The sequence below is a fragment of the Tenrec ecaudatus genome, chromosome 3, assembly GCF_050624435.1.
Source record: "Tenrec ecaudatus isolate mTenEca1 chromosome 3, mTenEca1.hap1, whole genome shotgun sequence".
NCBI lineage: Eukaryota > Metazoa > Chordata > Mammalia > Afrosoricida > Tenrecidae > Tenrec > Tenrec ecaudatus.
The window spans coordinates 60293251-60304739 of NC_134532.1; the positions used below are offsets into that span (position 1 = coordinate 60293251).

The window sequence follows — 11489 nt, forward strand, 5'->3', positions numbered from 1 at the left end:
GTTCCTGGAATCAGCTCGGTTTCCCTTTTTTTTCCCCCATCCCCCTCCCTCCCCATAAAATGTTTTTTAAAAAGAGTTGTATGAGCCCCTAATAAAGTGATTTTTTTTTAAAGAAAAGAAAGAAAAAAGCCCAGGACCAACTCAGGCCTTTTGCAGTGCAGGGCTCATGGGGCAGTGTGCCAACGACTGAAAACCCTTTGCCATCCGGTCGGTTCCGGCTTGTAGTGATGCAGGGAAACAGGGTCGAACTGCCCCTGTGGGTTCCTGTAACTCCCGGCCGGAATGGAAAGCCTCGTCTTTCTCCAGCACCAGTGACTAGGGAGGGAAAATGTAAGCAGGGGGGGCCTTCGAGACTTGAATTCTGGCGTTCAGAAGGTGTACTCCCTGCTGACGGTGCTTCCCTTTGGGGTGTTTCCCTCCAGGAAGGAGTCAGAGATAAAGCTGAGTTTCTGCCACGCACGTGTTGACCCCTTCCTTTCAAAGCAGTGGGATCACGCGGTCAGCGGCACAATGTAAGGCCGGGCTGAGGCCGAAGCATCAAGCGGAAGAGAACATAGGAAACCAAGGGTTGAGGCCCTGAGGGCCTTTACTGGCCGAGAAGGGAATAACAATGTGCATATAAAAGGATTTGCAGAGTTGGCTCTCACGGATTAGCTCTGAATCTGCACGGCCAACCTGCTGAGAGGTTGAGGCCCGCCAGGAACGCTAGTTTAGGGAGGGAACGTGGAGCAAATGCGCATAGGAAGGAACACACACACACACACACACACACACACACACACACACACACACACACACTCCTATCTCGAAATTTCGTCTCAGTTGTTTGCACCTATGAATCTACTCTTTGCGGTAGTCAAGACGACCAGATTCTTAAATCCACCATAGCACAGGCTTTTCTTGTTGACCTCTGCGAACCCCTGCCATCCTGCACGGTGCCCTTTGGTATGTGTAGGATGAATGACTCATTTGTGGCAGGCCCAGGACTAGTCCTTGTGGGTCTCAGGACACTGTTCTTTTTTTGCTCTACCCCAGAGAGGGACCCAGGCCTGTTCCCAGGCCACCCCCACCTGCCGCGTCCTCTGCTCGTCCCCTCTTTAAGGCACCAGCCTTCCAGGTGCCCTGCTGTGCCAAGCAGTGTGTCTCATGGCCCACCCTGCCCTCAGGTATTGAGTCATGCCTTCCACTTAAAGGAGGGAAAGTCTCTTCTCCACGACCGGAGTGAGTGGGAAGTACAATGGTGTGCGCTTCAAATGACATTCTCTAAAGGCGGTTCCACGGGGGCAAAACCTCGACACTCCTCCCAACAAAAATAAAAACATGCACGTGTTTGGTTGTTTTGCCTTAGCTCATACAACTCTATTTATAACCCTAATTTATTTCTTTTTTTAAGAAAACAGTTTTTGTGTGTGTTTGGTTTAGGGGCAAGAGAAAGCACGCCGCCAGGCTGCGAGCTGGGGCCTCCCAAGGCTGCCCTGGGTGTGTGGGTCCCGGGAGCGAGTGCGGGGTCTGCCGGCTAGCCGCTCCCGGGCACACAGTTTCTCCCCGAAGCCAAACCCACCCGGGTCGGGCCCAGTCCTGGCCCCGCTGGGGGCGGAGGGGGGTTTGCCCGGGGGGGGGGGGGCTGGGTGGCGAGGCGGCGCGCCCCGTAATCCGCAGCCCGGGTCCCGCACGCTCTTTGTGGGGTCGCGAAGGCCCGGCTTATTGGCCGGCTGTTGAAAGCACTCCTGGAGAGCACGCGCCAGCATCAGGGGGCGGAGCTCGGCCCCCCGTCCTTCCCAGGAGCGCGGGAAGCGTCTTTTCTACGGAAAACCAGCCCCAACCAGCAGTGACCAACCCTCCTCGGATTACCCTCCCCTGGCTCCTCCCCTCCAGCCCCCAGCCCCACCTCTAGATTTGCATTAAAAGGCCCCAGAAAACGCTGGCGGAGCCCCAGCCGCCGCTCGCTCGACTCCCCGGGGTCGGAGTCCCCGAGAGCCGCGCGCCGGGTAGCCCCGCGGAGCCGCGCCCGCCCCGTGCTCCCGCCGCCCAGGCCCCCGAAGCCGCACCGAGCGGGCCCGGGAGGAGCTCGAGCCCCGGCCGCCGCCGCTCTCCGCAGGTCCCTTCCCGCCCCCCGGGGGGTCGCACGCCCACCATGTCGCGGAGCCCCGGCTCGCTGCTGCTGCTCGCCCTCGCCTCGCACTGGTGCCTGGGCTCGGCGCGGGGGCTCTTCCTCTTCGGGCAGCCTGACTTCTCCTACAAGCGCAGCAACTGCAAGCCCATCCCGGCCAACCTGCAGCTGTGCCACGGCATCGAGTACCAGAACATGCGGCTGCCCAACCTGCTGGGCCACGAGACCATGAAGGAGGTGCTGGAGCAGGCGGGCGCCTGGATCCCGCTGGTCATGAAGCAGTGCCACCCCGACACCAAGAAGTTCCTGTGCTCGCTTTTCGCCCCCGTCTGCCTCGACGACCTGGACGAGACCATTCAGCCGTGCCACTCGCTCTGCGTGCAGGTGAAGGAGCGCTGCGCCCCTGTCATGTCCGCCTTCGGCTTCCCCTGGCCGGACATGCTCGAGTGCGACCGCTTCCCCCAGGACAACGACCTCTGCATCCCACTCGCCAGCGGCGACCACCTCCTGCCGGCCACCGAGGAAGGTAAGCCCCCCTTCTTCCTTCGCGCCGCCCCCGGGCTCCAGGGGGCACGGTGTCCCTCCACCCCGCGGTGGGCGGCCCCACGGGGGTATTTTCCGGGGTGTCATAGCCACAAGCCCGTGTCAATTTGTGATTGCTTACCCCAAGTTATACCAGTGGCTCCTTCTTAGGGATCATCTTTTTTTTGTAATGACTGTTCTTGATAAATACACATTCAATTTTTTAAAGGATGCTAGAGCGACGAAGCGCCCTGATGGTTGATGAGACTCTTGGACCAGAGACTCCTGGGTCAGCCTCTCACACTCAGCCGGTTCTTAGGACTGGATTCCCCCCGGGCGGGCTGAATAGCTAAGGTGTACAAACAGATCACCCTTTAAGACACTTTTTATCCTTCGCCAATTGAGATATTGGAAATAAAAGGAGGGCTGGCTCAAGGAGGGATCTAGCAAGGGGCATGCTGAGCAATTTAGGGTTGGTGGGATTGTTTAGGTGATGGAGGAAGAAACTTGTCGACGCGACACAAAAGGAAACTCCAGGATTCATCTAGCACGCTCAGTCTTTAGTCTTAGTTTTTCTGAGAAAACTGTGTAAAAGAACGTTTCGTCAGTGTTGGTTTTTTGGTTTGTTTCGGGGTTTGTTTTTCAGAAAAAAGAAAGAAGTTCTGGGCACAAACTCTCCAGGGCAATAGAAACATCATGGGTATTGTATACGGTTTCCTGAAAGGAGTACATCTGAGCTGATTTGGGTCCCTCGGGAATGGAAAGGGGGCTTTCAAGGCATTCGACAGCATCTCCCTTTCAATCTCTAATTGGTTTCCTACATCCATCATTAGTTAAAGAAAATGCAAAATTGTTTAGCAAGCTTTCCTGGCAGGCACCGTGCCTTTCCAAACATCTTATTGGTTAGATTTCTAATTTATTGCAAATGTTTGGCATTTTTCAAACATTTGTCCGACATATACCAAAAGCCAACCAATGCAGGTTAGTAACATTTTATATACATTCCTAGCTGCTGATGGAAATGCTAGACAGCCTTGTTTGGGTGTTTTCTTCTCTCTCACTATAGGCCTCGACATCTACATTGTACATGTCTCTAAAAAAAGTTTTAAATCATTTTCCCACTTCAAAATAAGAGTTGCTGATGTTCAGCAGAATTTGCTCTTTGTAATTTGTCTAAATTGATTTCTTTTCCGTTGTCTATGATTGGCCACACAATTTTTCTCTGAAAATTCCATTTCAGATTCATGGAAATGTCATTTCATCTACATTTAAAAGACCCTGTTAGCACATGTATAAGTGGGAGGAGGGGAAGATGTTTTCTCCTCTCCCCCCTCCACCCCCCCCATCCATTTGGTGTCCTTGCGATAGTGCACAGTCCCTCCGTTCATTCAGCACTCCTAGATGCTTTTGCTTCCTCTGTGATAAGCATCGGGAAGCTCTGTGTGTTTGGATTTTTTGAGAGCTTGAAACCGGCCAAGCAGGGCCAGAAGAGCCTCTAAGGGAGAAGTCCCGCATCGCAATGAAAGGAGTGCCACTTAAAAGCTCAAACTTGCCAGAAAGAAGCGGTGACACAAACCACCGGCAGCAGGGCTCTTGTCATTAATGAGGGATAGCCTCACAAGGATCCTCACAACCCTAGCCCCCCTCCCACTCCAGGCCGCTTAATACCTTGAAATTGCTCCTCAGACACAGAGACACAGCTGTTCCCAAGAGCCCAGCCGGGGCCCACAGCTGACAGAGCCGGTCTTTCAGCCCTATTTGCTGGTAACCAGTGTGCTGCTCTGTCGGTGTTTTCTCCTTGGTGGGGGGTCTTGGGAATAACTGCTTCCCAGTTTCATTTTGTTTCCAGGGGTGGGGAGGCAGAGGTGAAGAGCTCCAACCTGTGACCACAGCTTCCAACACCTGCACTGTCCATCAGAGCTCCCTTGTTGTGTGGGGAAACACAGCATGCGAGCATTCTCATTGTGCTCAACCAAAAAGGAGAGACTTGGGATCCTTTGTGAGGAATAAGTGAGCCTACTTGGCTGAGGCCGAAGCTGGTCCCCTAGGAGAACTGCTGCTCCAGCCTAGAGAAGGCCCTTGACTTGTTTGCTAGTGCCACGTGCCGTTTCCTAACTGCCTGACCATTGCTCTTCTGCATTCCAGCACCAAAGGTGTGTGAAGCCTGCAAAAGTAAAAGTGAGGATGACAACGACATCATGGAAACTCTTTGTAAAAATGATTTCGGTAAGTAACACACCACCACCAGTTAAAAGATTGCACATTCGAAGGCTATATTGCCAGGAACATAAAGTGTTAGTCGAGAAAGGTTGGGTGAAATACCATAGCAGCTGATTTAAATAAATGCATCTAAAGTGACATCAGGGAGAAGGACGGGGCTTTTTACTCTTGTGACCAGGAACCTCTCTTGGCCGTTCTACCCTGTCCTGTGAGTCAGTATGGACTCGATGGCAGTGACTTTGATTCTAAGCTGACATCACGCTTGTTTCAGTGGAAGGGCCTCAAAACAGAGGGCGTCCCTCAGTCAGACAGATTGACACAATGGCTCTAACAGAGGCCTCAGGGAGAGGACCAACTGTGAGGACGGTGCAGGACAAGGCCGTGTGTCCTTCTGTTGTGCGTGGGGACGCTATGGGTTGGAACGGACTCACTGGCACCAAGCAGCAACAAATTTGCTCCATCCTAGGTTCCTTCCTCGCAGGTGTTCCATCTCAGGTGAGGGCTGTGCTTCTGGGAAACTGTCATTAAACAGTGTTATTCATAGTACGCATTTTCAGTGGCAAATTTCTGATCTCATTTGGGGTTTCTCCTGACAATAAGCAAAAGCGTATTCTCCAGATAGAAATATTTTTATATCTAATAATCTATTTACAACCCATAATCCTCTGTATCTCTAAATTTTTCCATTTGTGAATTTATCCACAGTGCTAGTTAAGAAGGTAGACAGGTGTTCTTAAATTTAATTTGCTCGAAAGATTGGTTTATAGAAAAGACACCTTACCATGACCTGGAAACACCACTATAAGTCTTTATTTTTTATAATTCTTGTGCCATTTTATTTGTTTGTTTGGCAGTTGTTTTTTTAAAGATAATTTTATTGAGGGCTCTTACAGCTCTTATAACAATCCATACATCAATTGTATCAAGCATATTTGTACATAAGTTGCCATCATTATTTTCTAAACATTTACTTTCTATTTGAGCCCTTGATATCAGCTCCTCTCTTTTCCTTCCCTCCTACTTCCCACCCTTGTGACCCCTTGATAAAATCATAAATTATTATTACTTTCATATCTTTTTCTTTTCTTTGTTTTTTAGCTTCATTTTATTTTATTTTTTTAATCATTTTATCAGGGTGTTTTCATATCTTACACCAACCACTGTCTCCCTTCAGATTCTGTTATCCCCCTGGGGGGAGGCTATAAACCTTTTTTAACACACGTTCTAAGTATTTCCTGAAAAAGTCCAGACACATGAGCCAAACTTTTGCAAATCATCAAAAAGAAAGAAAGAATTTATTTACTTTAAAAGATACATGGAAGATGAATTGCTCTGGTGTTTCTAAGATTGTTAATGTTTATGGGAGTGGAAAGCCTCCCCTTTCTCCTTTGGAGGTGGTTGGTGGTTTCAAACTGCTGACTTTGTGTGTGATATATTCCCCAAATTCCATAAAATGAAACACTCACTTAAAAGCACATTGATAGTAACTGGTGAGCTGGCACCTTTATCTGTGCAGGATTCCCTCCTGACTTCTCTGCTCCATACCCAGTTGTAGAGAGGCCAAGAATTTCACCCAGGCACTTCCTAGGAGGCACACATCTTACTCTCAACCTATCCCAAGGACAGGTAATTTTTGGTATACTTTTAAAAGGCAGAAGGTCCCTATCTGTCGAAATGTAGTAGGCTCTCTCAGGAGCCCTGGCTCAAACCCACCAGCAGTTCCACAAGAGAAAGTAGAACCTTCCTACTCCCATAAAGAGTTATCGTCTCTGCAGTCCGTTTGGGTTGTTTGCCACAGTCCTGCATTAGAATTTTTAGTTACTCAACCAAGTCCTTGAGACTGAGGGAAATCACTGGCGCCTCTATTGTTGAGGAATGCCCCCCTACTCCCTTCTTATCTTACCTTCCCATCTCAGAATCTTGGCCCTTTGAGTCCCTGAAAACCTGGGAACAATTTAATCACTGCTGGTAAGTCCTGACCAATCATTTCCCTCATGAAGAACCACCACTGTAGATGACAGGGTTGCACATGTCTATGCTCAAATATACATACGTTAGCTGAGAACACAGTTACAGCAGAAACTCCCAAACCACCAGAGCCTTGCCCAAACAAGAGTTTTCACTCTCCCCGAAACCAGACTTGCTTAAGGATGAGCTAGAAAGAAGTAATTTTCATAGAACGCTTACATTTTCTTATGTTATTTTTTTCTGGCAACCTAATACATTTCTCTCTTGGCTTCCTTGGAAAAGTTATTATATTGTGGGGATCCCAAGCATTTGGATTTGAGACACACACATTCTCTCCTATAGTAGCTTGCTGAAGATGCCCTGCAAAACATGGGTTGAAAATGGCTGTGTACGTGAGTACTTCCTCACATTCTTCCTCCTTAGAGGCAAAACAAAAAACCTTTACAAGGCTGAGGTCATCCCATTAAATGTGGCGCCTGAAGATGCGTTGCAAGCTTTGTTTTCTATTTCCCCACATTTACTTTCAGAGATAAGCTGAATTTCTGAGGATAAATGATATCATTTACTTCTGTTTTATATATGGCCTGTGTTTTTAGGGAGGAAGACTGGTGGTGTAGTGGGTTCCAGGTTGGGCTGCTAATCACAAAGTCAGTAGTTCAAGACTCCCAGCTGCTCTTCAGGAGAAATATGAGGCTTTCTACTCCTGAAAGAGTTACAGAGGAGCCCTGGTGGTTATGCACGGAGCTGTTAACTGTAAGTGGCTACACGCTGAGCTGCAAAACCACTCATAGTGGTTCCAAGATGGTATTTTGTTTGTTTGTTTGTTTGTTTATAGCAGACAGCCTCAACTTTCTCCCAGGCAGTGGCTGGTGAGTTTGAACTGCCAACTTTGTGGTTTGCAACTCCATGCCACACTGCCACTAGGGCTTCCTCACTGCCATCGAGTCAATTCTAATCAGGGCTTAAGTGCTGGTAAATGATGAATGAGAACAGCCTCCTAGTGTAGACAGCACTCTTGCTAGACCAGACAGTATGCTCACCACTGTCTCCAGACATATCCTGCATTGTCATTCCGGGAGTGGGAGAGCTATTTTGGGACTTGGGTTCCCTATGTTTGGGTAAAAGGCCAAGAAGGAAATCTTGGGTAGTTCCTCCATGGTAAATTTTTGCAAAGTTGCTTCATTCAGAGCTCAAGAAAGATAAGAAATCAACCTTCTCCCAGATGAAAAGTGAGAATGTTTCCGATGTTGAAGCAAGACTGTATTATTTGACTAGGTGGAATCTTGCACATGCCCAATTCGTGCTGTCTTCCAGTACCCCCACCTCCTGGGCAGAGACTGTAGGAACATGTGACATATCCATGTGACTCTCCCATGACTTAAGTTTCATAAGCTCTGAGAAATCAGAAGTACAGTGCTGATGACTATTAGACAAGACCGTGATTGCCCAACCCACAGCATCTTTGACTTAACCTGATTGAGCCTCTCATTTCCTGCTTGCCTGGAAGAGCCAAGCTCGGTTGAATTCCCTTGTGGTTTGAGCACTCTGCTGCTCCCTGGAAGAAAGGCCTGGCAGTGGACCTTGGAGATCCTGGGAGGCAATTCAACTTCTATCCCTTAGGGTTACTATAAATTGGAATCAACTTGATGGCAGCAGTCTGCTGCTTAAATTAGTATTCAAGGTATTTTGAGTGTATAATTATTTGGGGGCTTTCTTTTTTTATCTTCTGCCATCAAGTGTGACTCATACTGACCCTATAGACATAGTATAGCTAACTGCCCCATAGGGTTTCCAAAGCTGTAATCTTGACAGGAACAGACCACCTCCCTCTAAGCAGCTGGTGGACTCAAACTGCCAACCTTCCGGTTATTAACCAAGCGCTTGACCGCAGCTCCACCAGGGCGTCTCATAAGTTATTAAATGCCTCTGTTTTTAAGATTCTTCATGTCTGAAGCAAGAGATCTTAACTGGATGATCCTTTTCAACCTTCAGATCCCATCCTTTTCCTGTCTTTGTGGAGTCTTGAGATTTAATTCCAGCGTTCGTGTTTATAGGGTTTTCTTTCTCAGAGAGTACTGTTCAAGACTCTAAAATGTGTCTTTTATAGTAAACCACTTACTTTTGGCCTTGGCATTCTAATGAGTTTACATATACGTTTTGGAAACAGTACTTATATATCTGTAAACGCCTTGGCCGTGGACAGGCAAGGATAACATATTAGGATGAGGTATTCAGAAAAACAGTTTTACAGCTAAACAAGTTGTGCTCTTTTTTAAAAGGAGCCTTGCATCCCCCCTCCCCCCAGTTACTTTACCAAATCAAATGCAGCTGGAAGATCAATTCTCCTTCCCTGTAATCTGTTCTTTAGAAAACAATGATTGTGTAATACACTTTCCTTACAGGTTTGTCCAAAAACTTCTCCGACGCAATAAATTGAGTTTAAAGTTTATGGCCGCAGGAGGATTGAGTTTCACCTACGAGGCAGGCATTTCATTTCATGTTGAAGTTTCCAATAGGGGAAGTCATTTGTTGGGCAGAGCACGGGCCACATGCAACCTACGTTAAACACACACAGGCCTTCATGAGCATGTGCACATGCACGCGCGCGCGCATACACACACGGGCAAGGAAAGGAGAAGCAAAGTTCATGGAGGCCCCACGAAGAGAAAGCATTCTCAAAGGATGCCTGATTTGGAACCAAATGCCTGACAGACTCTTTGAGTCTTTAGAAACGGGGCCACCTGCTGCCCCTCAGTCCCCCAACCCGCTTCCTGCAGCCTCTGACAGTTTCATAGCTGGGCTTCCCTCCCCCAGGCGGCACACAGCAGAGAGAAGAGCAGGGTGAGGAAAGCTCCCGTTTATTATGGTTGCTGTCGTTAGGTGGTGTGGGATCCAACGGCCTCAGAGGTTTGCCGTCTCTGCGGGGGCAGACCTCCAGGACCTTCCCAAGCAGAGCTAGTGGGGCGCTTCATACTGCCAACCTGTCCCTTAGTAGCTAAGCGCTTCACCGTTGCGCCAGCAGGGTTCCTGCTTCTATCGAAGCCCCGAGTTACAGCTAGGGTGAATCTTTCTGCCCTCTTGTGTCTTCATAGCGCTGAAAATAAAAGTGAAGGAGATCACTTACATCAACCGAGATACCAAGATCATCCTAGAGACCAAGAGCAAAACCATTTACAAGCTGAACGGAGTGTCTGAAAGGGACCTGAAGAAGTCGGTGCTGTGGCTCAAGGACAGCCTGCAGTGCACCTGCGAGGAGATGAATGACATCAGCGCGCCCTACCTGGTCATGGGACAGAAGCAGGGCGGGGAGCTGGTGATCACCTCGGTGAAGCGGTGGCAGAAGGGGCAGAGAGAGTTCAAGCGCATCTCCCGCAGCATCCGCAAACTGCAGTGCTAGCTGCTCCCAGCGCCCAGGGGTCCCCTGGTGGCGGGCAGGCGGGTGGGCTCCAGAGCTGGCTGACCCCTTCTCCTCCCGGGACTCAGCCCTCCTTCCCAAGCACAGTCCCCACAGCTCCAGCCCCAACCCGGAGTTCCAACCCCCTGTCTTTTGCACGTTTGCACCCCCAGCGTCTCCTGAGCTATAAGACCCCAGCAATGTATACCTGTTTTCACCTCAAGGGGGGAAAAAACCTCACCCAAATCTTGTAGACATATTCAAACGAATAAAACCATGAATATTTTTATGAAGTATTAAAATAGCTCACTTTTTTTAATAGCTCACTTTTCAGCTAGTGTTGAATAGATACAACTGTGACTTGGGTCTTTTTTTTAACTCCCCCCTGTTTGGATCAGCTGGTTTTACTTTACTTTGACTGAGGTTGTGTACATAACGTGCAAATGGCCTCATTTTTCTGTGCGGTGCGGGCCTGTTGAGATAAACGCTGGCTGTTATCTCAACCTCCCTCAGCTCAGCCTGCTGACTCGGTGTGTCAGTGTCCCAACAATTCACCTGTCTTTTTGCACCCCAGTTGGCAACTTACCGCTGTTGCATGTATTATATTTTCCAGCTACAATACTTCTATTGGTTTTTTTACAAAAATCATTATTTTAAAAATATTAAATAAAACAAAAGCATCAACCATGAATCAGAGCATGATTTTTATCAGATTAAGGGACAACACAAGATAAACCGACCCGAGTACATTAAGCTTTGTTTAAAATATTTCTTTACTTAATTTTGCAAAAGAAACCATTATGACTTACCTGTAATATACATAATAGCTTACCTTCCAAAGTTGTAAAAATACTGCTTTAACCAACACTGTAAATATTTCAGATAAACATTATATTCTTGTATATAAACTTTGCCACCTGTTGTACCTATTTTTATTGTCTTGTCTTCTTCGAAGAGGAATTGGGGAGGAATTCTGCAGGACTGATTGGTCACTTGCCTTCTGAAAGTTAGCCCAGCCCATCCACTGTGTGAAGTGTATGTTTCTTCGGTGACTCCAAAAATGTCACCCACTCCCCATCCCCACCCCCCCAGACATCTCACATCTAGATTCCACCTCCTGAGGAGCAGAGACTGGCAGGACTCTAAAAAAAGGGCTTTGGTCCTTTTGTCCCCTCTCTTCAGCAGGTCAGGGCAGCTGCAGCCGCAGCTACTCTGAGATGTATGAGCTTCATGGCTGTGCTTTTGTATGGAAAAGGAGTCAACGTTGCCAAGATG

At 48.3% G+C, this 11489-nt stretch overlaps 1 protein-coding gene across 1 annotated transcript; it reads left to right on the forward strand.

Moving 5' to 3' along the window:
* The first annotated feature begins 1930 nt into the window (after positions 1–1930).
* On the forward strand, positions 1931–11136 carry SFRP2 (secreted frizzled related protein 2). Its single transcript, XM_075543665.1, has 3 exons — positions 1931–2636; positions 4778–4858; positions 9913–11136. The coding sequence occupies exons 1-3, from the start codon at positions 2135–2137 to the stop codon at positions 10215–10217; spliced, it is 888 nt and encodes a 295-aa protein (XP_075399780.1). The 5' UTR covers positions 1931–2134; the 3' UTR covers positions 10218–11136.
* The last annotated feature ends 353 nt before the right edge of the window (positions 11137–11489 follow it).